This window comes from Cenococcum geophilum (assembly GCF_001692895.1).
Source record: "Cenococcum geophilum 1.58 unplaced genomic scaffold K441scaffold_5, whole genome shotgun sequence".
Classification (NCBI taxonomy): domain Eukaryota; kingdom Fungi; phylum Ascomycota; class Dothideomycetes; order Gloniales; family Gloniaceae; genus Cenococcum; species Cenococcum geophilum.
The window spans coordinates 198565-226482 of NW_027137563.1; the positions used below are offsets into that span (position 1 = coordinate 198565).

Below are 27918 nucleotides of genomic sequence, written 5' to 3' on the forward strand. Positions count from 1 at the left end.
GGGGTTTGCAGGTGTGGAATAATGTTTTTGGACTCTCCGTACATTCAAGTATTTGAAGCATGCGAAGGAAGTCTGAGTTCAAAAATGTAGATGTCGAGCACGGCGGGACTCGTGACGCAGATATCTGGCAATTGCTCGCTGCTGACAGAACAGATAGGAGCAGTCTCTAGAGTAAAAAGCATCCGGGAGAGAGGAATTGCAGGAGCACTTTTGAAGGGCCCCGTTTCTCCCACTTCCGATAAGTTCTGATCCTCGCCTAATGCAGGCTACCGCTGCCTACTATTGACAGGTTTCGGGAAGTTGAAGCACCTTGAAAGAGAACCAGAGTGATTCAGAGCGGGAAGGCTGGTTTGGAAAAATGAGATTTGGGCTCGTAGATGATCGAGTGTCGCATCAAAGAGCAGTAAGTGCAGCTTGTGGTCCAGAATAGCTTACCAAGTAGACAAAGAGGACAGAGACATTAGGCTTTGGAGATGGTCTAGACAGGTATGAGGCTGGGCGAAGCCTCGCGGTAGGAAGGTGGAGTGCTAGCTGCGGAGAAGCAAGCGTTAATAGAGGCGTGAGAGGGTGGTTAGTTACCGGGGTTTTGGCAGAGGGCGGGATTGGCGGACATAGATAACGACGATCGGCAAGTAATGCAAGGAAAGTGGAGGATGACTGACCTCTGATGACTTTGTATTGTACCGATACCGTCAACCGGGTAATCAAGCGAAGTGCGGAGGGCTACAAGAAGGCTGCCAACCGCGGTACAAGATGCCTGCCAATTTCCTACCAGCCTGGCGAACCACCTACTGAGCTGCTGGGGCTGTGATCCGTGACCAGAGGCTTTGAGGCTCTTGTTCGAAAGCGAGATGGCGCAGCCGTCAGCTCAGCTGAGAAGCCCTTGTGGAATTTACCGGGGCGGCGGAGCGATCAGAGCAGATTCCGATGCGAAACTACTTTCGGGTACCGGCGAGGGCTGCCTGGCAGAAACGTGCCGCTCTGTCAATGCTGCTGCCAACCTGCTACTTTTGCAGCAGACAAAGCCGCCGGGTTTCAAGGCTGAAGCTGAAGTGACGCCGGGCTAAATGGCTTGTAGGCAGAGGGCCCAGAGGTCGAGAGAGCGAGAGAGCGAATCAGCAAATCGACGGGGGGCCAAAGCGCTGAGTCACTTGGAGGCGCTGTAGCAGAGACAACGAGGGGGGAAGGCAGTCAGATGAAAATGTAAAACGAGAGAAGCGAAGGGCAGCAAGGCAGCAAACCGGGTTGAGGGGTGACGGGTGGACTTAGATGTGGGTGCGGATGTAGATCGGATTAAGGACGCGCAGAGGCAGCTCAAAGCGAGTGTTGTGATGGCCCGATGGCAGCATGCCGAAGTAGAAGAGAGCTCCAAAAAAGTCGGGGTGACGGAGGGCGGTGATATATGAGCTAAGCTGTCTGGACGCGCATCAGCACACATTATTACTGTTACGATCCGATGTGAAAGAGCATCCCTGCGCCATTCAGCGCAGCGAAGAGGCCTCTGTCGGACGTGAATGGCCCCGGGGACAACCAATGCCTTCCTGCTAAGCTTCGCCTCAGGACGCTTTGTGGACAGCCATCTGGGCAAGCATGTGGGAGTCCATCAGAAAGGGAGGCAGCCAGAATGCCATGGCCCAAGGCGCATTACATGTGGTGAGAGACGGCCCAAGCGATCTATCGAAGATCTATTCCTGGCGTGGCTTGCATGCAACCTTAAAAAAATACCCATGTCGATAGCCCCAATCGAGGACCTGCAGCAAAGTCTAGCAGCAGCAATAGTAGCAAGTAGCAAAACAGTGCAAGTCGTTAGCAGTCCACGATCCTCGCTGCAGGCCTTAGGATCGACCACGACCACGGCCACCACGGCCACCACGGCCATCGTGGTATTGCCGTATCGTCCCGTATTGTGTGCGCTGGTATCACCGTGGCGAGCAAGCACAATTACCTGGGCACCTAGGTAATCCACTGCTAATCCACCGCGCACCCCGCTGCCTCAACCACCCCAACGCCCGCTTGCTCTCCAGTCCGCACCCTCGCCCCTCTGGCCACCGCTTGACTCGGGACTGGGAGAGATGCATGCGGGCAAACCACCCGACCCGACGACGGGAAGGGGAGGGGAGGGGGAAGGGAGAGGTCGACAACGGAGTTCGGAGCCCAGGGTGAAGTGCTTTTAAGAAGCACCGCAGCGCCGCCCTTACGCCGCCGCAGTTCAGCTCCCTCTCTCTCAACGCATGATCCTGGGCGTCGGGCACTGGCAGATATTATGGCCATGTTCGTCATTGTTAGACGCCGCGAAAAATGTGTGTACGTGTGCATCCAGGCCGAGTGGCATCATCCGGGCAACGAACAGGGAGAGTGGAGAGTGGATGAGTGGTGGTGGCCAGCAGCTTCACGCCTCCCACCGATACAATACAGCATCTTCAGCATCCTCAGCAGCGTCAGCAAGTCCAGCAGCTTTTCGCGATGGCCGGACCGACCGGCTCCTCCCTTGCGACATCAGCGTCGGCGTTTGTCCCAGTATTCTTAGCAAGCTGATGCCGTATCACGCCGGCCTTTTCCACGAAGGGGTTGGTTTGGGTTGGTTTGGGTCTGGGTCGGTCTGGGTTTGGCAGCCAAGGGCGAGCTGGGTGCAGGGTTGCGGCTGTGTCGATCGCACGTCAGCCTCCACTTTCCCACGTCAAAATTTTCCCAGAACGGCGCTCGCCTGCCACCAAAGACGCCTCTTTTGGGCTGCAGCATCGCCACGCTGCGATCGTTGCAAGCTTTCTCGGTTGGCTATGCAGCTTACTGGGCGACTTATGCAGGCACCGTCACTGCTCGCGCCCCGGTTATTCCACAACTTCAACCACCTTTTTGAGTGCTAGGAGTGCTTCCATGTGCCTCCATGCGCCTCTCTATGCGCCTCTATGTGCCTCTTAACCCACCCCAACCCCCAAACCCCTCCCAAGGCGGCACGTCGGATGGCAATGGGCGAGTCAGGGCACCGCGCTTTCGTCCCACAAATCATAAGAACTGCCGTCGCGCTCTTGTTTGCGCCATTTGCCTGCTTCTTGACTCCTTTTGACCCTTTGACTCTTTGACTCTTGACTCTCCTCAGCAAGTAATAATGCAGCTTAGACCCCCGGCGAGTCGAGCAGAATTCGCGCTGTCTTGCAGTGCCAAGCTCCTAGGACAGTGGACCATCTCCCTCTATCTGATGAAGCTTCACGCCGTTTGGCTTGTGCCATGGGCTTTATCAGAACAAAAGATAATGCTCAATCGACGTTTGTTGGGTCGCCTTCCCGCCGCTTCGTATCGCCCTTTGTCCAAACGGAGGCTCTACCCTCCCGCCTCCTGGCCATTAAGATTTGAATTCAATTTTTAATTTTTTCGTGCTTTTGCTTCTATCGGTCACTAGCTGCTGTGACACTCCATGCGGCACTCCATACAGCTTGCCCTCTCTCCTGCATCTGGAGTCCTGCAGGGTTGTATGGGCTTCTGCGAATCTATTCACCGCCCTCAGCTTCGATTTCGCACCTGTCAGATGGTCGATCATGGCTTGCGCCAAGTCCTGGAGCAATCCCCGTCACAAAGAACAATACTTGGAGGTCCACTTCTGAAAAATCACTGGCGTATCGCATCTGCAATTCATCCAGTGACAGTAGATTACTAAAAACTCTAAACAAGCTGTCAGGGCCCAAAGCGGATGTCCTAACCTGCCGAAACGATGCTCTGCGGGCAACGACTATCTGAATCGCGTCTCGGATCGTCATTTCCAAGCCTTTGCCACAGGCGGTACTAACTCTGCTCGCCGTTCAGCTGCAGTCTGCTTCAGTCCTAGAACCCCCCGGTACCATCCTGTGTGGCTGCACCGCTGCATGGCTTCACGGCCTGGCCGTCAGAGATCCAGATCTCCAACCAAAATTCAACACCATAGGTATGGGATATTCGAAACCCACACAACAAGTGAGACTTGCATGGGCCGGTATGAGCCTCTGTGGCTATCCGTCGGCTAGCAGCGTGCACCACCGCCAAGATTACAAGATTACTGGATTCAATCCCATTGCCTGCTCTACCAACACTACTCCCTGATTGACCGTGATTGACCGTAGCTACCGAGCGGTGTGCCGCCCTAACGGCTTCGATGGTTATCTGTGGGTGCTCCTGTAGTTGCGCCCATGTAAGTTACTCAGCTTGTGTGTCAATACGCGCGGCTGCTAAGCTGGCTGTCCTTGCTACTCAGCGATATATTGGCTAGCTTTTTGGCGGTTGCGCGCGAGAAAAGCACTGTTTCCTTTCCCCGTTACATTGGCTAGAACCCACAGCTTACTCTAGCCTGGCCTGCGCCGACATCCTGTCAATTGAGGAGGCTTTCGAAGGAAAGGGAGGCTTTGTGCGAGACCGGTTCCAAGAGCTGAGTTATTCTCAATCACCGGCAAGTGGCGTGTATGCAAAGCTAGCGTTAGAGCACGGCGGGTGGTGGATGTGGAGGGGTTGGTTAGCATAGTGCCAGGTGCCTTTTTACCTATGGTCCACGCTGTGGTCAAAAGCATGAAAAACAATGAACAAGTGGTATACCTGGTATGCTTGGTTAACCCGGTCAATACAAGAGTCCTGCTGCACCTGCTGCACCCTGGGAGGCCACAGTCATCCTATCCCCATGGCCGATATCGCCGATATTCCCAAAACCAACTCCACCTTTCTTTTCACCTCGCGCGCTTCTCTAATCCTACAGTCCCACAATTCCGCCTCATGCCTATGCCTAAGACACGCTATCATCACTCCAATAATTAAATTTATTATATTTTTTTTTCACACGCCAAAAGTTTCAGCATTTTCTCTAGTCACACGAAAGTCTCAAAAGTCTCAATTAACGTCGCCCAGATTCCTCTGCCCGGCACCATCCGGACCTACCCGCTTCGGCCATCATGTTCTGTACAACCTGGTCGTTGGGCCCCGGCTGCAGGCAGTTACACCAACGCTGGTGATTTCCTTGACTGCAAGGGTTGAACCCAGCGACCAGGTTGAGATGAAGTCTGCCCGGAATCTCCACTGCGGGGCCTGGTGGAATGCAAGATTGTCCGCGGCGCTGCATGAACTGCTCGCATGAACTCCTGTGCATCTAGGACAGCGTTGGACGCAACGGTTCCCCCACGGTCCATGGGTTGGGCCGGCACCCGTGTAACGACCGAGCACGGAGATGTTGAGCGTGCTCGATTGCCGGTCTCTGATGCTGGGAGGAGTCCGCGGCCTCGATCTCAATGCCAGATCTAGGTAAATCAGTTCCCGTTTGCGGCTCAACCTTTCGCAGACTCGTTAGCAGGATCGTCATGCGAGGAAAACAAACATTGGTCACTAACACTTATTGGCAGGTTGCTTCCTTTCTAAGAACGCCACAACTAGTGGCTTTGAATTTGTTAATGCTTTTCCCGCACAAATCCACGGGAATATACCGCTTCGAATTCCCAAATGCCATTCACGAGTGCTGATCATCAAACGGTGCTTCAAACCCATGGATAGCACATCATTTTCACATCAAGCCACCGCTCAACCACCCCACACTGGCCAAGCGAGTGGAATATGCTGGTAAATTTATTACGGATGAGGAAAGGCAAACGGGGTGTGCAGATCCTTTTGGGCACTGAGGGACTTGAAAGCCTCCACCATCTATAACTTCACTGTCTTGGTTGGGTTTCTATTAGCTATTTCCTGTTGGTTCTCCGGTACCCGCTCATTTCCACTGATACGAAGGTTTTTGTTTTGGCTCATCCAGCCAATTGTTTTGTTTTACACTAGATACCCACGGCTGTCGCAATCGTCCTACGTCAGGGCATGAGCAAACGACAGGTTATAAGCGCTCCTTGCCCCCCACAATCAACATCAGCACTAAATCTTGATCCTAGCTTTGCTGTGGATTGATAGCACAAGAGTAGATGTTCCATGCTGACGAAAGCCCCGACAGTTAACCTCGAGCCAGGTAGTAAAACAAGTTTCGTGATATCTTCTCACGCCAAAGTCTACGCTTAGACAAAACAGTTGCAACCGTTCCAATCGTACGCGGACGGCTCCAATCATAGCGGGAGATCGCTTCTATAATTATGCTAATCGATAGGGATATGCCGCCGGCTCGACCCTTCTGCTCCGGGAAACGCCATCATGAACTTCATTATCAAAATTACTCTAACACACTGCCAATAGCTTAGCAGGTCCAAAAACGCTATGAACATGGCCATACTAACCGACGGGAACAAAGCAAGAAACCGTCACAAATGCTCTTCCTTTTCTATTTTCAAATTTAAACAGAACATTCGCAGTTGATTCCGAAGTGTTCGATGAGCCTCAATATCTCTAACCGAATATGATTACAGTTATTCTTGACCGACAGCACGATAAACAGACCATTGTGACTGCACCGTGCACTAGAGTCTAGAATCACAGTCCGGGGTGGCAAAAACCAAGAGAAACTTGCCTTCTCCAATCTCTACATATTTCCATATTCAGTACTGCCTTTCCTAGACACTCAGAGCCAGACTCTAGAGATTTCGTACAGACAGACTATAACCTCTAGAAATCATCTGTCAGTCTTTGATATTGTATGACCACCCACTTTTCTGCTTCTCAAGTAGCATGTTCAGCCCTCTGTGTAACCATATCTCGTATTCCTGAACAGGCCACTCAAATCCCCTTCCGTTTCCAACAGACAACAGCAACCATACATTTCAAAACAAACCCCAAAGCTACAAATCAAAACACCACCCGAAACTGAACAACCAAAACTAATCACACAACCCCCAACCCTTCCCCTCCACCATCGGCCATCACCCTCAATCACCCCAATCTCCCAACCACTCAGGCCCCCCAATATCCCCATCTCCCCACCACCCGCCCCACCGCGTGACCCCAAAAAAAAAAAAGCCCACAACCCAAACAAAGCGCGATCAGCCACCCAATCGCGCCTTGAGCCTCACTCTCTTCCAGCTCGCTAACACGAGAAAAAGAGCGGCATCGTCCGTGGCGCCCGTCTGCGGCGCCCTGGCCCCAGACCGCTCTTACCGACCGACCCGTTCCGTAATATTGGCGCTGGAGAGAGAGAGCTCGATTCACCAGTGTGTCGACCGTCTGGGCTCTGAGTGCGCCCGACTGGGGGCGGTTGGGGGGCGGGCTGCGTATTCGACGCACTGGCTTGCTGCTCGGACGCGAGGGCCGCGCGATAGATGGAGTGAGGCGGATGGAGAGAGTAGAGGGGGCTTCACCGCTTGAGGGGAGGCTGGTGGGTAGGTAGGTTGGGTGAGTAGAGGTAAGTGGGGTGGTTAGGGTGATGTGTAGGGGGTGTACTTTGAGGGGGGATGTGAAGGGAGGGGGGCTTGGGGAGAGAGCTAGGGACGTTGGCATAGGGGATGTGGGCACAAGGGACGTTTGCTTTTGCTTCCTCTATATTAGTAGATAAGGTTAAGGTAGGTAACTATATAGACCACCGAGCCGCTGTACACCACACCGCACCACACCGCACCACACCACCCCACCCCGACGGCCGTGACATCAATCTGGAAAGGAAGAACAGGAAGCGCAAACGCAACAAAACAAGCGCCAGGCATTTCCGCCGAATACGGGGACGACTCTACGGAAGGGTATAAGCCAGACGCTGTGAAAAATCGAGAACAAATATAAGAACAGAATGAGAAAACCAAGGAGAACAGCTGAAACAGTCAGAAGCTCCTCTTCCCACTTCCCTCCCTCCCTCCCTCCAATTCCCTTTTTCCGTTTCCGTAAAACCCGTTTGGCATAGCCTGGTCCTGTCCGGCCCTGTTTTCCGTCTGGACCGATTATTTTGTTCGAATCCGAATCCGGGGCATGACAGCCGAGAATGGTCTTTCTATGAAACAGAACACTGAGACACAAGACCCAAGCTGCCCTATATCCAACCCTGTCTCCCCTCCTCTCCATGAAACCTCCTCCCTCTTAGCCCGCTCTCAACTTCCTCTTCATCCCCACTCCACCCTAACCCTCCTAAACTCTTAACATACAAAACCATCTCACCACACCACACTCCCCTACTCAAAACGCCACCCCAACGGGCGTTCTCGGCGTCCCAGCAAACGACTCCACAGCTTCATAAGGCGGCGGCGCCCTCCACTCCTTCTCCTTCTCTTTCCCCAATCCGAGACTCAACCCGCGCTTCCTCGCCCGTTCCCGAAACGCAACCCCGAACCCCTTAACGCCCTCCAACGGGCCTTTCCCCAGCTCGCTCGTCGCAGGCGTGTCCGGGCTGCTGGGCGAGCTGAGGCCGGGCGAGGGCGACAGCGTGCGCTCCGAGAGCGCGGGGGTGCTGGGATACGATGTCAGGGTAATGGTGGTCGTGTCGTTAGAGTCCTGGCGCGCGTGCGTGGCTGTCTGCGGGCGCGACGAGGGCGACGATGGCGACGGTGAGCGGCTAGAGTCGTGCTGCTGCTGCTGCTGCTGCTGCTGCTGCGGTGGTGGTGGAGGCGGCGGTGTACACTGGTAGAACGACTGCTGGTTTGACTCAGACGAGCCGGGCTTCACGAACGAGGGTGTCGTGGGGGTCGAGGGCAGCGAGCGCTTCAGCCAGGCGCCGAGGCGGCCGAGCGGCGTGGTCGGGGTTGGGATCGAGGGGCTCGGTGGTGTGATGGGGTTGGAGGTCAGGGGCCCGGCGCGCGGGGGCGGGGGCAGGGGTGGGGGGATTAGCTTGAGTTTTTTCTGCGGCTTGGGCTTGGAGCGCGCGCTCGTGGGCTGGTTGAAGGCGGGGGAGGAGGAGGGCGGCGTCGGGAGAGGTTTGGAGACTAGGGGCACTGAGAAGGCGGAGCCGATGTCTGAGAGCGTCTCGGAGCGCACGTGCATGCGGAGCGAGGGTGCGATGGCGGGGATGTGGTGCGTGTGCGTGTCCGAGTTGGTGGTCAGGGTTGGGGATGGTATTGAGGACCGCAGCGCGTCGGCTCGCCGCTCTTCGACGATCGTGTTGAGCTCCCGGATCGCATCGTCCACGTCTGTCTTGGCCCTTCGCAGGCTGCCGCGTTTGGAGAGCATGTGCGTTGGCTCGGTGTTCGAGCGAGCTCGGGCTGGGGATGGGAGACGAGCGAGATTGGAGCGAGGGGACGAGAGACTACTGTGAGTGCTGGAGCGTTTGAGAGACGTTGAGGGAAGAGGGGATGGCTCCCGTTGGGAATCTTCTTGCGAGATTAAGAGAGAGTGAGGGCGGCCGGTCATGCTGCTGAGGCTTGACCGGTTCGAGCCCGAAATTGGTTTTCGTTGAATTATAAAAGAAGAAGGCGTAGATGAACGAGAGTCTAACTTTTGGTCTTTGATAAGCGCCTGCGCGGGAAATTCCAGCCCTGCTGGCAATTTGCTCCATTCGGATTCGGTGAAGTCGGGCAAAGGTGATAGCCTGTTGCTGGGGAGATAGATGGACAGCTCCAAAGGCCTAAAGCTACGTCTTCGGCGTACTGGCGTCGACTCTTCTCCTGTGCTACCTGTACCATCGAACCTTCGAAAGTCGGTAGGACGGCTGATGCTCGGCTTCGCTTTGGAGTGTGATGTCCATGGCCTGTGGCTTGTGGAACTTGTTCGTGCCGAAGCTCTCGAGGCCATCTCCCGACCCGTGGCGACCCATTGGGAAACGTGATGGGTCACAGAATGGCTCGTAGTAGGCCGGTGCTGTTCAGGTTCAGCCCTTGGGGGATCAACCACGCGAGGTTGGTTGTAGCATATTTGCATATTAGTAGCTAATATCCGAACGTTAGTCACGGTCTTAGGTGGTATGCTATTGTAGGTAACTGGACTTACCCTGCTCTCGAAGGCCAGCTCCATCGTGGTCGTTAGGAAGGTCTCGGGATGCACAGCACCCAAATGATATGGCCAGCCATGGGGTTTGCGGCGGCTTGACAGGTTGATGCGATGACATTGCCGCTCAGGCACGCATTTCTGTCAAGACTCACAGCGTCTAAAAGGTAGACTTTTGGAAGAGAAGAAAAGGAAAAGAGAGACAAAGCAAAGAGCTCTTCGAGCAGCGAGGAAGGGCAGGGAAAGCCAAAGTTTTTCAGAAGGGCAGGGCTGCACGGCCGAGAGCTTACAAAAGAGGAGCGAAACGAGCAGAGTATTGCAGTGTGCCATGCAGGATAGATCCCCCATCTCGAAGCGCCCAATAAATGTTGTTAGAGAGGTTATCACAAGGTAGTCGGTAGCTGAGGATGCCAATCACGGCGAACCACGACGGGCGGCATCGGAAGCAGCGCCGTCTGTCTTGCCTGAAAGCGGATGGTGGGATGGGCTGCGCGCGAAAAAAGCCTGGCGGGGTGTCGTGATTGGGCGGGGTCGACACAAGCCCCTGGCCCAACGGCGCCTACGCACGCCCGCTCTACGCACGCCCGCCTTACGCACGCCGCCCTGAGTCCATGACAGCCGTTCATCCTGTGCCGAGCGCTGGAGGCTGAAATCGCTGTCCGACGAATTGCAACTCACCTCCCATCAGTCCCGTATCACATATGTTGCGTGTGAACCCCACTGGCGCCCGTGTCGTCGAAGAAGAAAAAAAGGGTCATCTGCTGCAGGGCTGAGCAGCCATGTCACATAGCCAGATGCCATTGGGAAGGTGAGGTGAGAAGAAGACGTGAGAATAAGTGATGTGAGCAGCGACGACTTGAGTTGGCCACCCTTCAGCGGGAGCAGCACCGGCACCAGCAGTACACGAGCAGTTCCAACATCCACGCATACTAACACTCGGTCCAAGGTTATTTGAAACGGTCCCCGAGTGACGGGCGCCTGAATGTTTCGACTCTTTTATTGGCCACTTTGGTTTTATTACAACAAGACGTAATCATCGACACTAGGATTAGTGACCATCGCCAGCCCCGGCTTGCCAACACCACAGGGACAGGCCTAGAAGAAGACAGAGAACAGGCAGGGCCAGGGTATATTGCTTCTCCGAAGTTTCAAATGTCTGCTTAATGTACTTCCATAAACAACGCTGACCACGGTTTCATCCCGATATTAATATCTTCACTGTGCTCGTCTTTGCCTCACCCAGCATTGTTTGATCCCCACGCATTCCGCTCCTCATGGAAGCTCCCGTAATGAAGGCTCCGCCGCTCTTCCTCTTCCTCTCCACTCCCCCGGTCATATTCCCGATGCTCCCACCGCTGCGCTTCCTCTGAAACAGGCGGGGCCCGTTCACTGCTGGCCTCATCCTCTCCATCACCAACCGCGAACGGAGAGTCTAGGTCATGTGCCTGCTCCGGGTTGTGTGGCTCAGGATTATCTGGATCAAATCCTTCACGCACCTCTTCCTGACCATCGTCCGGGAAGGCGCGTCTGTTCCATGAGCTGTCAGAAATTTGGGCATGAGTAAATCTGGCTTGGCTTACACGAAATACTTCTGTGGAACCTCGTTCCATCCTGATCCGCCTTCCTTGCGTGCCCGGACGCGCTCGACCTCCTCCGCCTCGTGGTCTTCGACCACCAAATCCACAAGCTGGCTTCTCTCTGATTTGGTAGAGCTAGACGATGAAGACTCGTGACGTAGAAGACCGAGAGGAGCACGCGACTTCGAGCCGGATGGTTCGCCGCTACTTGAACTGCTCCGGTGCTTGCCCTTGTCCGCAGATTCTTGAATAGCTTTTATCCTGCTCTTACGCCGCTGTTTATTCTCACGTGTTGGCTGTAATAAGTTTCGGTTTGTCGATGCAGTAAGAATAGCGGGACTCGCGTATAAGCGACTTTCCCGAGTCGCGGTGTGTGCTGTAATTACTGGGTACTGCAAAAGTAAGATGGGATATAACTATACGAGAATGTATGCACTTACATTCCAGTCACCGAACTCCAGTGCTCTCGCACTGTCAAACAGTCGCTCATCCTCGGGATTCAGAGTGGGCTCGTCGTCATCGGAATTTGTTGTGCCATATTTAGCTGCATCGAGAGCTCGATTGGGACCCGGGCTCATCGTCCTTGCGCGACTGGATGTCACTTTTGAAAGTAGAGGCGCGTGTTCACGACCAGGCTTTGGAATCCAGTACTTTCCTTTCCCGCCTCTTTCATACCTCATGCCTTCCATCATGCGAGCAGTGCGTGATGCCGACTCCTCGTGACCTAAAACATCGTCGTGGGCATCGAAGTACCGGTATTCGTAGTGCTTGCCTGCAAATGTTTCCTTGGTATCCTCAATCAGATCTCTGGGTCCGAACGCATCGCGTAGAGCGTATTTGACTGGTAGGCGAGCCGCGGAAATTGTTTCATCAGCGTAGTCATGCCACGAGAAAGCGTACCAATGCGCGACGGCAAAAATAGGCATTTCGAAACAAATTAGAGCGTCTTGGATAGAAGCCGCAAGATTGTCAGGACTGTAGCCGGGAACATCATCCGGAATAGCTCGCAGCCAGACGAGTATGGATAAGAAGAACCCTTGCCAATATGACGCAAATATTATCCCTTTAATGGACAGAAATTTGGGCATGGGTCGGAAAGGCTTCAGGTCATGTGCCATGCATACCCAGAACATCGCTAGGGCGTACAGACTAATTGTGATGCTGATATTGTATATGAGGCCGCTCCAGAAATACCCAGAAGATAACCCAATGTATCCTTCTTGATAAGTCCCCGTGGCCTTCATAATGATTGTAGCTATGGCTAGTATCGGCTTCATCCACGTGTATTGTAGTATACCCCGTTTCACTGCGAGGAAGGTATGAGGATCGGAGATATCGACTTTAGGGAGGACATAGTTCAATGGCCACAGGTGCGAGACGGGCGGACGGCCGTGCATCAAAATTATTAAGGCGCGCTCACCTCCAATAAAATTGGTGAGCAGCTGCACAAAGGTATAAATGGTGAAGGCCTGCGCAAACGAGGTTAGCTTCGAAGGCAATGTAATATTTTCTAATGTCCTCACCTCATATACGTCGCGAAAGGGTCCTATCCAGAAGGCAGCTTTTAAGGATATAAGACTGGCCCATGATGATGCCGAGTAAATGGGGACCCTGCCTGGATATCAGCACCGGAATATTTGCCAAAGACTTCTCCACCCACATCAACAGTATTCGCACTACGTATCTCTGTAACAAAGGTTTTCTGTAATTTTTACTGCGACGAAGATATCAGTTCTGTCTGTGTCTGGTAATTTCATTGGCTCTTACGTCTGTAGCCACACGGATCTATTTTACGTGTTAGCATGGACCGCACTGAGCATGAGACTGAAGGTAGAGGAGATTATACGAACAGGACTGTGACAAGGGTAGCAGCTAAAGCTGCAATACCGGCAAGGATAACAACAGCATGACTAAAGCGAGCTCCAGTGCCGCCGTTAGGACTTGAGAATTCTCCAATACTTTGATGGGAGGCAACCTCCATTGTTGACGTACTCCCTAGTTCGAGCGTCAGGTATTGAGGGTTAAAACCACAGGACCTGGGCAGGGCGGAGATGGCAAGGCCCGGATTAGACAGAAGCACTAGAATCTAGGCATGCTCATCCCTCGCACCGTTTATTTGTATGCGAGTTGTTCGTAGGCAGACGATCATGATAGCTCACAAGCGTTGGTGTTTTGCGAGCTTGGACTTCTTGGCCTGTGACGCGCATCACGAGCCAACAGCTGCAGGTGCCATCGACCTACACTATGGGCTTTTTCGTGGCACACCCGCCGAGCCTATGGCTTCTCTATTGTAATGGCCAGGAACGTGTCTTATAGATCTCACTCAAGATCTCCGATTTCGCGACTTACCATCAATCCACAATGATCCTCGGATGTCTTCTATCATCCATTCGTAACCCGCATGGCGGGAGGTCTAACTTCAGAGCCCTTGAATCCGCAGACGGGCTTTAACTGGTCGATATATTTCCCTGGATTTATGATTCCTCTCACTAACGCATTTGCAGGGTCTTCCTGGTTGAGTTACTGGTCTGCGGGATTCTGTAAGTCGCGTTTTTGGTCTACTTTGTACCTTATTCTAACGTGAACAGGACTGTCTTTTTTCTGTTCTACTTCAATCGACTCTTTGCAACACTGGTATCCTATGGAATTCGAGCCTATACATGGCACACATACCACGTCTACATTGACATACAAGCTCTTCAGATTTCGTTGTTGGGAGGTCGCATCTTCTTCAAGGATATACGTTATCATGGTCACAATGAGACAATACTTGTCCACAGAGGATATATTACATGGCAATACTGGCTTCGTAAAGTCAAGGAAGCAGAGTTATTCTCCCAGGACCAAAATGACCCCGGGAGGAATCGTTCCGCTAGCTCGGCTAGTGATGAAAGCGCAAGGAGAAGCAAGAACAGAACTTTAGACAAGGAAGAAAAAGGCGGAGTCCAAAATAAGAAGGTTCTCCCGTGTAGAATCTCTATCAAAGTGTCGGGCGTGGAAGCCTTTATGTACAATCGGAGCCCCGCCTACGACGGAATCGTCGAGGCCATGCGCCAAGCGGGGAATGACGGGGCGAACGATAGAGGCGCAACATCAGGAACGAAGGCACCTGAAAGTATCCGCAGTAATGCATTCAGTGGCTCTTATGATGGAAGGCTTGACGAAGGAGGCAAAGAACACAACAGATTGAGAAAAGGTAGAACGGCTGAAAGTGGAGGCCCCAGCGCTCTTAGAAATGCCCACACCGAACAGAGTCAGGCAAAAGAGTTGAAGCCGTCTGCGCCTCCTGCTTTTCTGCGCTTACTACCGGTTCATATTGATTGCAATAAGGGCGCAATTGTCATTGGCAACGAGAGCACGCCAGCAGTTATTACTGCGCAATTCGAAAGAGCTAGCGGGGAATTCGATGTGTCTTCTTCTGGTCCCTTGGATGTCTATCAGCAATTGTTCAATTTCCAGTTTACGCATCCTGTGGTGCACATGAAGCCGAATCCGGACTTTAAAACACTCCAGCTGGATTCTGCAGCTCGACTTAAAAAAGTGGCTGAACAGGAAACACCGCACGAGGAAGTCACTGAGAAAAGCCATCCTTCTAGGAAGAAACGCAAGTCTTGGCACGCTCTTCGTAGCCTATCATCATTGTTCTCTCGCTCGACGGATTCGATCAGCGCTCACTCTCGGGCAGGCGCAGGGAAAAGTAAGAAACGAACACCGCAATTGAACATTCCTGGTCAAGAACGCTGGCAGGGCTTGACCCGCTATCTTGATGAGAGTCAGCGCGATGAGCATGATGAGTGGGATGCGGTTGAATACGCCAGGACATCCCTCATTATTGATTGTCCTTGCATCAATGTGAGTTTTTACTGGGATGTCCCAGGGCCTGTGCCCTTCGATCCCGACTATGCTGCATCATGCTCTTCCATCCACAAAGGGGACATTAATGGTGGAGCCCCTCCTGAATATGGGTTAGATGTTCAAGTATACGGAGGTACGATCAATTACGGACCATGGGCAGACAGACATCGGGCCATTTTCCAGTCGTTCTTCTTTCCGGGGGCCCATGTTGATGCTATCCCCGCTGAGCCTCTACGTCCCGGCGAAATTCGTATATTCTCCGTATTTAAGCTGTACCTAAGTATCGAAGATGACACCGTACTTCGTATTCCTGTTCGAGAGCCGTCAAAGGACTGGAAGTGGAAAGGCAAAGCGCACACCGTCGCAGGCCACGGGAAAAACGCCCCGGAGAAAGAGAAACCAAGAGGAAAGGGTAGGCGAAAGTCCGTTAGGGGTAAGCAGCGCGATAAAGGCGCGCCAGGCCCGAATGTCAGACCTTTCGCCTGGCTTGATATTAAAGTTGCTTCCGATTCTACAATTACTTACATGATGGATATGGTCGCCTCGAACAACGGCTATCGAAACAAGTTAGATGTTGACATGCGCGGTTCGGAAATCTCCTCTAGCGTTAACCATGGCTTGTTGTGGAGATCCGGCGGCTTAGCATTAGACTGCGACCTATCGAATCCCCTTAGCTGGAATCAACTTAGGAAATGGGCCTTTAATATTTCCTGCGATAGCCTGGAGCTATTTCTGCTGCGAGACCACCTATTCCTACTCACAGATCTTGTCAGCGACTGGGGTTCAGGACCGCCTCCTGATTACTTTACTTTTGTTCCCTTCCAGTACTTTCTTAACGTGGATTTCCACAACTTTAAGCTTTTCCTGAATACCAACGACTCAAACATTGTGAACAATCCCTCTGACTTGGACGACAACAACTTCGTAATTCTATTTGGCCAGCGGTTACGTGCTAAGCTGACAATTCCTTTGGACCATTATCGGCCCCTCCAGAACGAGATTCCGTTCGATGTACAAGCTCAAGACTTAGGGCTCGAGCTTTGTATGCCACCGAAAAACTCACTAAGCACATTTGTTCGCTCGAAAAATGTAGCGAAGCTGGGGGGGCTGACCATATCCGGAAGCCATAACTATTTCACAGAAACGTCCAGCGCCAACACTGATAGGCTGCACCTTGATATCCATGGAACAAGGCTCTCATTGGACGTATACGGTTTTCTCATTCGTCATTTTATGAAGATCAAAGACAATTACTTTGGCGATGACCTGCACTTCAAGACTTTGGAGGAATATCAGGGCCTCCCAAATCAAAATCTGGCAGTGGACGGCACCACACTATCAGACCAACATGTGAATAAGTCTAATGACCTTGACGTTATTCTTTGCATCTCTGTGGATCAAGCCAGTGTTTTTGTAGCCTCCAATCTCTATTCGGCGGAGAATAATATCAGGGTGGATCTTCCATATGCATCAGCAGACCTCAGATTCACAAACTACTATATGGACCTCATGGTAAACTTCAGCCCATTGAGTGTATCACTTGGCGCATCGGTTACAAATCCTGGAATACCCTTGGAGCCGAGCGGACAGACCGAGATCTTCATTGAGTCGGTTGATGTTTTCGGACATCGGCTATTTGGACTGCCGCCAACAGAACCCACGTACGTGTGTAATTGGGATCTCAATATTGGAAATATATCTGGGGAATGCTCTAGTGAGTTCTTGGAAAAGGCTGCGGGTGCGGCACGCTCTTTTGCTTTCACTTTCGACGACGACGAGAATGCCCTACCGCTAGCCAAGCCGATAATCATTCATGACTCAACATTTCTACGGCTCAAAACTAAAACTGTTCGTGTGTGGCTGCACATCGCAAAGGATGTCGTACTCATGAGTACCGGACCAGTAACTCTTGAATTTAATGACCTAGCTACGTCAACTTTCTCTCAGCGACTAAAAGTATTGATACCTGACCTGACAATAGCGTGCGTCGATGCAAGGTCTGCTTCACGCCATCGAACGCGTGCAGGAGAACGTCACACTGTCGAGACACATGCATACCTCCAAACGACTTTGGCATTAAACATGCTTAAGCGAAAACTTGACTTCGAAGCAGAACGCGAGAAACAACAGTCTCATATGCGGAAGGAGGATCAGAGAACTCACCGAACGCCATTTCTATTACTGGAAGACCAGCAACTTTCTGCTAGCCAACATCCTCAAAATCAGAGTAAAGTAAATCCTCCAGCTATGCAATTTCCGTTGATACCACATCCGATCGTTGTCGAATCACAATACGGCTCCAACTCTGGCTCCCAAGCCTCTTCAAGCAATTCATTAAACCTTGAATATACCGACATGGGCTCTTCATACGATAGATCGTCGATCAGGGGGAGGCCGTCCAGGCCGGTACCCCTACGTTCTTCCTCAACTGGATCTCTAATACACAGTATCCGCAACGCGCACCAGCTCAGAGGCCATAAACATCCTGTTGCTTCTAGCCAGAGTAGGACTCTAGTAGGCAGATCTCATTCTCGTTCTGAGAGTGTCGATTACTCATATACTCTTCCCGGCGACGAAGAGCGGGAAAAGCGAGGGTTACCTCCTTCATCTGTTGCATTCTCAAGCTCTCTGGCAACTCCGTACTTTCCGTTAGACCTCGTCGAGCCCGATTTATCTGACGTGCCTCCTTTTCCAGTGGCTTCTGGAGAGCCTTACGACCCTGAAGACGATTTACCCATATTTGACGACGTTTCTATGAGAGCTTTTAACGAGAACTTTAACCACACCAGTTTTCTCATAAGCGCAGAGCCTGGCATCCGGATTCACTGCACACCTCACGCAATAAAATGTGCGGCGAACCTAGTCGATATAATCAGCCCTAAGCACCCTGAGGAACTCCTAGATGTTTTCCAAGTTGACGTGATGTCTAAGATTCTAGATCTTCAGAAGCGGCGAGAAGGTAAAGGAAAGTCGAATGAAATCAGCCTGCGAATACCTTTTACTCATGTACGATTTGCCAATGAGTTCACCAAGAATTCTGGTGAGTCGGAGCTTGAGAAAGACCAATATGATCTGATATTAGATCAGTTCAAAGTTGCTGCGCGAATAAAGGACTTTCAGGGCGAGCATGCTGGTGAAAACACCGTGTCGCTGCATTCTACTCTTGGCTCACTTAATATCTCTGTTAAGGAAAGATGTCTTGATTTACCTAATGAAGATGTAGCTGTTCAGGCCCAAGTGAACGATCTGCTGCTCTGGGTCTTGAAAGGCAAACACGCATCGGTAAACCTTTCTTTCAGGGCCTTTGAGGTTGCAACCGCAAGCAAGAAGGTGGAATATCTTGCTTCACTCATTCACCGTACCACTCGACTTGCACAAGAATTTGCTACAACGTTTGGAAACTTGAATGTTGAACAGCAAAGGCGCCTTCGCTTCCTAGCCTGGTTCTTGACCACATCCAAAGGCCAAAGCCCGGACCCAGCATTCTTGACGAGACCCTCATACGCCATACGCGCTGCCCGTGATCATCTCCGAAATCATGATTCCTGGAAGATCATATCTCGCTTCCGTTATATCTACCAGTGCTTGCCGGATGACCAGAAGTCAGAGCTCGGGCATTGTTGTCAGAAGAAGTTCACAAGTTGTCCGAGCGATGCTGAGGAACGAGTCATATCAATGTGGGATCAGTGGCGCACTTGGGATTTAGCACATGTCAAGAAGAGCTTGGCGATGCGAAGACTTTATGGCTCAATTGCTGGAATAGAGAAAATATCTCCAAAACCGATACCAGTCTATATTGACATCAAATCAGCGGGTATTAGATTGGTCGTCGACCCTGGACCGAAACAAAGTGAGGCCTCTATGCAAATTGTGGCGATCAATCTTATTATGCGCCCTCCGCCTAAGCCGACCGGTCTTATGCTTCTCGAGGCCGAGAAGCCGAAATCAACATTACTTCAGATCAATTCTAAGAATAGTACTGTGCAGATCAGTTGGGAAATTTGCGAGCTTATTGAGTTCCTCATGAAAATGTTTCAAAATGTGATACCTGCGGAAGGCCTGGTTGCTGGGGGAGACGTTGAACCAACACCGCAACAAAAAATCCATCATACTGAAGAGCAGCCTGAAGACCACGATTTTCAGGTGATCTACGTAACTGAGCACGCTGAATTCGGTCTCGATAGTATAAATCTGAGGAGCGTCTCCATGGGCAGGGATCTACAACTGTCCCTTGTTAGATCCGACAAAACGGCTTTAGGAGAGGGTAACACCTTAAGCATATTGGTTCATGCTGATGCAGCAGCTACAAAATTGCTTTCAAGGTCCCGCCTGATGTTGGCCTCCAGATTGGATCAACCAAATCTCTCTTTCTCGCGATACGACAGCGGTGATGTTGGGAATTTATCTGAAGATTTCAAGATCGCAGGTGTGAGTAGGATGATTACTGTTGAAGTTAAAGAGGATGTACTTGGTTTCCTTGAAGTCTTTGATTCTGTTCTGTGTGATGAGGTTGCCTATTTCCAACGCCAAGCTATCCTCTTCCAGGATTCCAGCAAACCAAGGCCTGTGGACTCAATCAACTCGGACAAGCGTTTCCCGAATATCACAGTCGCTTTGCTGATGGATTCCTACCTCATCGACATCACACTCTTGCAGTCCCTCACCTGGTCAATCTCTGGTGGGCCTGGTAGAGTCTCAGTTACTCCAGCTTTGGGACGGGAGACCACGCTGAACATTGATTTGGATCTTGAAAAACACTCACATAAAATGTACAGCAGTACAATTGATGGTTCAAACGTCATCGCTGCTCTGGAGCTGCCTCCTGTTAACGGTACGATAAGTGTAACACAGACCGAGAGGCAGACCACCCTAAAAGCCTCGGTGATCGTTGATGCTATTACCTTTCAAGCTTCGGAAATACAAGGACTGGTCACTACTATCAACAAACCGGGGATGTCGAGCGTTTTCCATACTGCTCGGGATGACATTGAGATTATTAAAGGTCATTTTAGCGAGATCTTTCCCGATACGGCCCGGACTCCATCTATCGAGCTTCCCCCTGCGGCAAGGGATCTGATTTTCGGGATACACCTTACGCTTGCTGGCCTGAGCATTCTTGCCAGCGCCCCTGGACAGAAACCTGGATCTGCAACGGCCAATCTTGCCCTCAAACTGGCTTCCATTCAGATGAAGGCGACAAACATTTCTCCCAACGAAGATGGAATTCTACCTCTACCTGAAATTACTGCTCGCCTTCAGCAAATTAGCGTAGAAATGGTGTTATCTGACAAAGAAACTGTTCGTCACTGTGGAAATTTAACATTCGGTGCTTCTTTCCATGCAACTGCAGAAGATGGCTCACAATCTGCAAAGAGAGTTTATCGCATCCGCAGTCCAGGCCTAGAGGTTAACGTTTTTGCCGACACTGCATCCGCCGTTGTTGATGTGTTAAATCATCTTCAGGATAAAATCAAAGATTTAGATCTTTCAAAAGAGAAGAAGTACCTTCGAAGACTTCGCCCTAAGAAAAGTCGCGCATCCAATAGAGACTCTAAGGTCGTTGCTGCAAGTGCGAGTGAAGAAGGTAGCGTCAACTCTAGTGCGCTTTTCACATCTGCTTATTCGCTCGAATTGCTGGATATTCAAATAAGCTGGATTGTTGGAACTTCTATCACAACATATCTCGGCGTTGAGTCAGAAGATCTGGTGCTGTCTTTTCAACGAATCGACTTGTCGACAAAGAGAGACGATGCTGCTCGGTTAATGATCGAGGACATGCAGTTGCAAATGATTCCATCGTCTGCCGATAAGAAACAACGATCATTAAATTCAGCACTACTGCCAGAGGTTGTTTTCAATGTTGCCTACAGCTCCACCAAAGAAGATCGTAAGCTGGCTCTCCAGGCAGCAGGAAAATCTCTCGATCTGAGGCTGGAATCCCGTTTCATCCTACCTGCAAGTATACTTGAGCAATCAATTGCCCTTGCTGGAAAGAAATTCCGCGCAGCCTCCGCAACATGGAATACAACGCCCACATCGAGCGGCTGCCAAAGAAAGAGTCCATTCGGGAACAAAAGGTTGTCCTCACTTCTGGTAGATGCTGATTTCGCTGGTGCTGTCGTCCATTTGCAAGGTAACACGGGTTCTAACAGTACGAGCACACGTCTTGGTGGATCGAGAGAGAGCCGTACACATCAGAAAGGAAGATATAGCCAATTCGTAAGCGATGGCTCGACGAACAGCACCTCTTTACGTGCTCCCGGCGTTGCATTAAAGGTTGAGTACAAAGACGATGGCCAGGAGCCCTCACTCAATGCCGAATTGAAAATCGATGCATCTAACAATACTCTTTACCCAACTGTGGTCCCTCTAGTAATGGAAATCTCGAACAGTATTAAGGAGGTTATTCGAGAAACGGATGAATCTGGTGGATCAGAGAAAGAAGAGCAGCTCAAATCTTCCAGCAAGCTACTTGACGAAGAGAATCTAATAACAGCCGATCCGAGCGCAATTCTTGGAAGAACCCGCTTGAGCCTGGGTATTCGAATATGCAAACAGGAATTCACACTCAGTTGTCAACCTATTGCCAGAGTTGCCGCTACAGCACGTCTAGAGGACATTTATGTTACAATCAATAGCGTAAAATCCACTGATCACGGCCATTTCTTCGCCGTTTCTGCAGCATTCGAGAAATTGCAAGCCTCTGTACAACATGTTTACTCTCGAGAATCAACGTTTGGATTTGATGTGGAATCAATCATCCTCTCTTTTATGAACAGTAAGCACCTAAGTGGGACTAGTGGTATCTCAGCCATTCTCAAGATCAACCCAATGCGGACACAGGTAAACGCACGCCAATTGCAAGACTTCTTACTCTTCCGCGAAATTTGGATTCCTCCTGAGGTACGACAGGCGTCAAAGCCTCCCGCTCCGTCAGTTAGCACGGAGCCTCAGGAGTATCTAGTCCAACGCTATCAGCAAGTTACAGCAGCGGCAGCTTTCCCATGGAATGCGAATATTGCCATCGCAGAAGTATTCGTCGAACTCGACCTTGGTCAGGCCATCGGAAAGACCTCATTGACAGTATCTAATCTTTGGGCATCCTCCAAGAAAAACTCGGACTGGGAACAGAACCTATGTATCGGCGTTGAAAAGGTCACAGTTGATAGCTCAGGCCGGACGAGTGGGTTAGTCGAGCTGTCTGGCGTTAAAGTACGAACGTCAATTAGTTGGCCGTCGCGGGTCATCAGCATTCGCCAGACACCACTCATTCAGGCTTCTCTTGGCTTCCAACGATTGCGAGTCAAGGCTGGATTTGACTATCAAGCTTTCGTCATCGCTGACATTGCAAATTTCGACTTTCTAATGTATAACGTACGAGAGCAGCTGAAGGGTTCGCGAGATCGCCTTGTGGCGATTCTCGACGGAGACAAAGTTCATGTCTTCTGTACCGCGACTAGCGCAGCCCAAGGACTTGCTCTCTTCCAAGCTCTTGAGCGCCTTGTCCAAGAAAACCAGCAAGCTTACGCGCAGTCACTCAAAGACATTGAAAAGTTCCTACGTCGCAAATCATCTATGGTACCATTCCGCACGGCATCCCAGACACTTATCTCCACGAAACTACATCCAGACGCTCTCAAAGCGCCAATATCCCTCCACACAGACGTGGTCGTTACTCTCCGCTCCGTTAACATTGGTATCTTTCCCTCAACCTTCACTGACAGCCAAATTTTCATGCTGGAGGCCTCAGACAGCCAAGCTCGATTCGCGGTAGCGCTTGAGAAGGGCCAGATCCATTCCGTGCTCGGGATGACTTTGGGCCAGCTCAGCGTAGCTCTTGCCGGCGTGCCTCAACCCAAACACACCAAGAGCCCCAACGACATCACGGTCGAAGAAGTCGTCGAGAGCGCGCGAGCAGCGCGCGGAGGCACCATCTTGCGTGTACCAAAAGTCCTCGCGACCATGCAGACGTGGCAGGCGCCCGACTCAAACCACATCGACTACATCTTCAAGTCGTCACTGGAGGGCAAAGTGGACGTCGGCTGGAACTACTCGCGCATCTCCTTCATCCGCACCATGTGGTCGAACCACTCGCGCTCGCTCGCGTCCCGGCTCGGCAAGCCGCTGCCCGAGTCCGCGCTCAAGATCACGACGCCGGAGAAGCCCGAGACGAGCGCCGCTGATACGGGCGGCGAGGCTGACGCGCACGACAAGACGTCCGCGGAGAGAGAGAAGATCACGGCGGTGGTGAACGTGCCGCAGAGCAGGTACGAATATACGGCGCTCGAGACGCCGGTGATTGAGACGCCGCAGTTGAGAGATATGGGCGAGGCGACACCGCCGCTGGAGTGGATTGGGCTGCATAGGGATCGGTTGCCGAATGTGACGCATCAGATTGTTATTGTGACGTTGCTGGAGATTGCGAAGGAGGTTGAGGATGCGTACGGAAGGATATTAGGGTCGTCGTGATATCGAACAGGAAAAGATTGCATTGAGAGGTATAGGGAAGTTGATAAATGTATAGATGGTCTGTAAGCAGATGGCATCAGTTGGGATGGTATGATTATTTGTAACATGTAGCTGTGGCATTACTTGGGAGGCGTGGAGAGTAGCTTCATGCTTTGTTATTTTGGCGTTGTAGACAGGGGCTGTAGTTACAAAACAAACCCATAGTAGGAATAATTTTTCAACGATCTAAACATCGATTGTTGCGAAAACTGAATAGAGGTATCACAACAAATGTAGCCAGGCATGCCATGCATTCTATTTAAAGACAACTTTAAAATTGCCGAGTCGAAGCTCGCGATTCTCACAAACTACCCACGCCAAAAAACGTTTTCAGCGCCTTTATCCAAACGACACCAAGAAAAAAAAAAATGGTAAAACGTACTATTACATCACCGTTCATCACCGAACGCATTCTTTAACGCCTCAAAGTGGGATTTCATCTCCTCTGCAAGCCTCCCGTCCGCATCCGCGATAATCGTGATGACAAGGCTGTAGTTGTTGCAAAGGAACCTGTCCCTCTTCCTCTGCTCCCCAATACCCTTGCTCAACCTGGTCAGATAGGCTTCGAAGTCGCTGCGCAGGCGACCAACGCTGTTGGAGACAGGCTCGTCATCACCAGCCTCGGAGCTCAGGGCCAAGATGCCCTGCAGCAGACTGGCGAATTTTTGGGTGAGTGGGTGAGGGGCAGTGGACTGGGAAGTGTTTGTTGAGGAAGCTAGGATTGATGCGGAGGCAGATGGTCTGTTCGGAAGCGAGGCTGCGAGGCGTCGGAGCGACTCACAATGCTGGTCGATGATGAGCTGGAAGCGTGGCCATAAGAGCATGTTCGTGGCGTTGATATAGCCTTCGACGGTAGGAACTTTGCGGCGTTGGAGCTCGAAAGCAAAGTGCTGATTAAAGCGGACGCAGAGCATGATGCCAAGGGTATCTGTGGTGGTATCTATGAGTTGTTTGGTGAGTGATTGACCGAGAGCAAACGTCGGTTCAAATATTGAAGTGAATGTGCGGGAGATGGTATGATAGTTCTGAACAGGACTGAAGTATGTTGTTAAGAATGTGTATTCAAATGAAGCGTTATCGATCAGGGCGAGATTGAAGGCTCGAAATGGTACTTCAAGGTAATGGGTTGTCTTTTCTTCTTCAGCAACATACGCTGTCAAAGCTGCGTGGGAGGGATTCTTCAGGAGATCCATTCGCCGACCTAGCGAGAAGGCATCATGTGTGGCCGGCATCATCCTTGAATTACTCAGGAGAGGTGCGCGCTTAGCGTTGTCGTCTTGCCCCAGTACATCATGCTTATCGAGAGCATGAAGCTTCATCTTTTCTAAAGCTTTCTGATAACGAGAGAAATGGTTTAAGTAATACCAACGCATAGTGTAAACGTAGGCTTGGCTGATCTCCTCTGCTAGCTGAGGCTGGTGCTTTGCCAAAAAAGCATACAGGTCTTTGTACTCGAGGAAAGTTTGCTGCTGGATAATTTGGGCGTTGATACTCGGAGATCGAATGGCTTTAACCTGCGCCACTATGTAGTCCCGTATGCGTTCAACAGCCTGATATGATCAGCACCGATTTTCCGCAAACACCAATTAATCATACCTTGTTTATCAAGTCCTCTAGTAAAGGCTTTACATCTCCAAGAGCCTTGGCATTATTTTGCTCCTTTGACTTCGCATTGATAGTCCTCGACCGTTTCTCAAGCTCTGATAATGCTTTGAGAAAGCCATCATCAATTGGACCTTCTGATATCTTTCTTACAACAGCTGGCGATATGCTAATATCCTCCACTGCAGGACCCAAGAATTTTTCCACCACTTTCCGATTATCCAATTTAGTGTTCAATGCAGTAGACCGAGACTGGAGCGTTTCGATTTCGGCCGAGACAGCCCCGAGATCAGATCTGAAATTAGTGAGATACATCTCAACGGATTTGAGCACTTCATCACAGGCCTGCAAACTTATGGATTAACCCAAGCTAAACCCAAAATTCTTCGTACCATATCATACCAATATTGACCTATGAAGGTCCTCAAATTTATCCTTTTCTTTTCCATCTGTGGAATATGAGTATGAACCGATGTATGTGGAAGGAATAAACGTACATTCTTCAACTGATTGCGCACTATATGTATGTACACGAGAAATACGCTGTGTCGCATCGCTCTCTGCTTCTGCGAATGCTTGCAAACTTAGTCCGCGGAAGTCTATATCGCCCACTAATTCCACAGGCCTTGCCGCCGGAACACCTTTTGCGACACCTTCTTGCCCAGAAACAGTCTTTCGTGGTGGGCCTCCAATTATAGCCTCTAGCACCTTCAGAGGGTCCGGAATGTTTGCGGGAGGCACGCCATTGCCTTGGCGTCTGCGTCCTGCGTCATTTGGTACACGTGAGGCTGTTGGAAGACTAGCTGTTGAAGAGGTAGGAGAAACAAGAGATAGAGACGAGGATCGCGGGTTCAAGCCAGGCCTTGGGGGCAATGGGCCCGGCCCAGGCGTAAGATAGGGTCTTCGTGGAGCTGGTGAATAGGAGCGGCCTTGCGGTGGAGGAGTTGCGCTCGGAGTCGATTGCGCAGAGAAGCGGTCTAGCCACATTTCGCTAGACTGATAATGTTGTTACCTGAACATGGTGCGGCCAAGGCTACTCGGAGGCAATCCTGGTCTTGCAAGGCAAGAGAGAAATCTGAATATATTATTCTCTTTGTTCTAAGTCTGGACTGTCGCAAGCTTCCCCGTCAAGGTTCGCGCCGTCTCGAAGCTCAGGCGGCGTAATATTTTTTCCGAGTCCTAGCGTGAGCCTCGATTTCTTCTTTGCTTCCCCTCGTCTTCGACAAATCCCACAATCCAAGTTCTCCCCATCAAACCCTCTCTTCAAATATCCACTCACCTCTGCTGCCTCTTCCTCCCATCTAGTCGCTTGAAGCAGACACTCATTTATCACCATGGCCGACAATGATGCGCAGGTGAGTAAACTGAGCGCCCGCAATTTTATACCCCACCTTTATCGATTACTGCTGCGAAAGTGCTCAGGCATCAAGGGGTGGGATTTCTTCAGAACATCGTGCTAACGCCATTTTCGTAGCATGAGCACACCTTTGAGAGCGCCGATGCCGGTGCCTCTACCACCTATCCCATGCAGTGTTCCGCCTTGAGGAAGAACGGTTTCGTCGTCATCAAGAACCGCCCCTGCAAGATCGTCGAAATGTCTACCTCGAAGACCGGCAAACACGGCCACGCCAAGGTCCATCTCGTTGCCATTGACATCTTCACCGGCAAGAAGTTGGAAGATCTTTGCCCTTCCACTCACAACATGGACGTTCCCAACGTCCGCCGCCAGGAATTCCAGCTCGTGAGTACTGGCGCACGTTCCCCTCTCATCTTCCGGGCTAACAGCAGTGACACAGCTCGACGTTACCGACGATGGTTTCCTTTCTCTCATGTCTGATGATGGTACCACCAAGGACGATGTCAAGCTTCCTGAGGGCGAAGTCCACGACAAGATCACAAAGCTCTTTACAGATGAGGGAAAGGATACCAGTAGGTATACTCTCTGGTTTTATTGGAGTACACATGGCTAATGTCATTTAGACGTCATCGTTCTCACTGCTATGGGTGAAGAAGCTGCTATCGATGCCAAAGAAGCTCCCCGCGGTTAGATAACTTTTCGCGTTGGACATTCAGGGCGACCAGCAGGAAGCAATTCGGGTGGAATGTTGGCAGATCAGATTAGGAAAAGTCAGATGGTTCTACATTCTTTGTGTAGATCTATTTCTTTGTGCGCTATCTTGGCGTTCTCCAGCGCTATCCTTTCACCTATGCTGATGACGACCAATGTTTGTGGGTTCTCTAGGGTTGTCTTGGGTTATTTGCATGGCTTCACGCGTTCACACGCTGGGGGATACCTAGTTATGAATCTTTCCCCGTTCAAAAACAGCTATGATCTGATAGGACGAGGAATTAGACTCCTGTTGCCAAACATGTTTCCTTGAATTTTGTTGCTGAATTGGTGTGGTCCCAACGAATCTGCTGTGATTAAAAAAAGAGAAAGGGTCCCTTGAGCGGATAATGGAAGTATTCGCCAAGCAATCAAACGTCTGGACCAGCTGGCTGGCCCGAAAACTTATCGGAGTCGACTTGGTTCGTGCGTCTGAGAGTTCCATCTAACATCGTATACTGCGTCAGGCGCGCGTATTGCTGTCGCACAAAGCGT

At 51.1% G+C, this 27918-nt stretch overlaps 6 protein-coding genes across 6 annotated transcripts; 2 read left to right on the forward strand and 4 right to left on the reverse strand.

Moving 5' to 3' along the window:
• Positions 1 to 980: 980 nt before the first annotated feature.
• Positions 981 to 1549, reverse strand: K441DRAFT_653196 (uncharacterized protein). Its single transcript, XM_067647493.1, has one exon. The coding sequence runs from the start codon at positions 1436 to 1438 to the stop codon at positions 1148 to 1150; it is 291 nt and encodes a 96-aa protein (XP_067508339.1). The 5' UTR covers positions 1439 to 1549; the 3' UTR covers positions 981 to 1147.
• A 6485-nt stretch (positions 1550 to 8034) lies between these two features.
• On the reverse strand, positions 8035 to 9895 carry K441DRAFT_673857 (uncharacterized protein; the record flags this gene model as incomplete). Its single annotated transcript, XM_067650683.1, has 2 exons — positions 8035 to 9716; positions 9778 to 9895. The coding sequence occupies 2 exons, from the start codon at positions 9893 to 9895 to the stop codon at positions 8035 to 8037; spliced, it is 1800 nt and encodes a 599-aa protein (XP_067508340.1).
• Positions 9896 to 10632: 737 nt separating this feature from the next.
• Positions 10633 to 13497, reverse strand: K441DRAFT_628012 (DUF300-domain-containing protein). Its single transcript, XM_067646184.1, has 7 exons — positions 13202 to 13497; positions 13119 to 13136; positions 13012 to 13065; positions 12875 to 12962; positions 11792 to 12820; positions 11355 to 11743; positions 10633 to 11301 (listed from the first exon to the last, which is right to left on the reverse strand). Exons 1-7 carry the CDS (start codon positions 13330 to 13332, stop codon positions 11010 to 11012), a joined length of 2001 nt encoding a protein of 666 aa, XP_067508341.1. The 5' UTR covers positions 13333 to 13497; the 3' UTR covers positions 10633 to 11009.
• Positions 13498 to 13752: 255 nt separating this feature from the next.
• Positions 13753 to 23889, forward strand: K441DRAFT_733094 (uncharacterized protein; the record flags this gene model as incomplete). The annotated part of the gene is made up of 3 exons (XM_067654251.1): positions 13753 to 13805; positions 13856 to 13891; positions 13940 to 23889. The coding sequence occupies 3 exons, from the start codon at positions 13753 to 13755 to the stop codon at positions 23673 to 23675; spliced, it is 9825 nt and encodes a 3274-aa protein (XP_067508342.1). The 3' UTR covers positions 23676 to 23889.
• A 214-nt stretch (positions 23890 to 24103) lies between these two features.
• On the reverse strand, positions 24104 to 26303 carry K441DRAFT_540738 (Sac2 family protein; the record flags this gene model as incomplete). The annotated part of the gene is made up of 4 exons (XM_067642610.1): positions 24104 to 25264; positions 25311 to 25661; positions 25719 to 25765; positions 25814 to 26303. The coding sequence occupies 4 exons, from the start codon at positions 26301 to 26303 to the stop codon at positions 24104 to 24106; spliced, it is 2049 nt and encodes a 682-aa protein (XP_067508343.1).
• A 99-nt stretch (positions 26304 to 26402) lies between these two features.
• K441DRAFT_653203 (eukaryotic translation initiation factor 5A) lies at positions 26403 to 27822 on the forward strand. The gene is made up of 4 exons (XM_067647494.1): positions 26403 to 26671; positions 26791 to 27057; positions 27113 to 27245; positions 27297 to 27822. The coding sequence occupies exons 1-4, from the start codon at positions 26651 to 26653 to the stop codon at positions 27362 to 27364; spliced, it is 489 nt and encodes a 162-aa protein (XP_067508344.1). The 5' UTR covers positions 26403 to 26650; the 3' UTR covers positions 27365 to 27822.
• The last annotated feature ends 96 nt before the right edge of the window (positions 27823 to 27918 follow it).

Bases quoted from the DNA above. Each gene is read 5' to 3' on its own strand.
- K441DRAFT_653196 (XM_067647493.1), bottom strand. From the start codon at position 1,438: ATGTGTGCTGATGCGCGTCCAGACAGCTTAGCTCATATATCACCGCCC.
- K441DRAFT_628012 (XM_067646184.1), bottom strand. From the start codon at position 13,332: ATGGAGGTTGCCTCCCATCAAAGTATTGGAGAATTCTCAAGTCCTAAC. The intron at 12,963-13,011 runs GTGGGTGGAGAA...ATATCCAGGCAG, and splicing joins GTAGTGCGAATACTGTTGAT to GGTCCCCATTTACTCGGCAT. The intron at 12,821-12,874 runs GTGAGGACATTA...TCGTTTGCGCAG, and splicing joins CCTTTCGCGACGTATATGAG to GCCTTCACCATTTATACCTT.
- K441DRAFT_653203 (XM_067647494.1), top strand. From the start codon at position 26,651: ATGGCCGACAATGATGCGCAG. The intron at 26,672-26,790 runs GTGAGTAAACTG...CCATTTTCGTAG, and splicing joins TGGCCGACAATGATGCGCAG to CATGAGCACACCTTTGAGAG. The intron at 27,246-27,296 runs GTAGGTATACTC...AATGTCATTTAG, and splicing joins AGATGAGGGAAAGGATACCA to ACGTCATCGTTCTCACTGCT.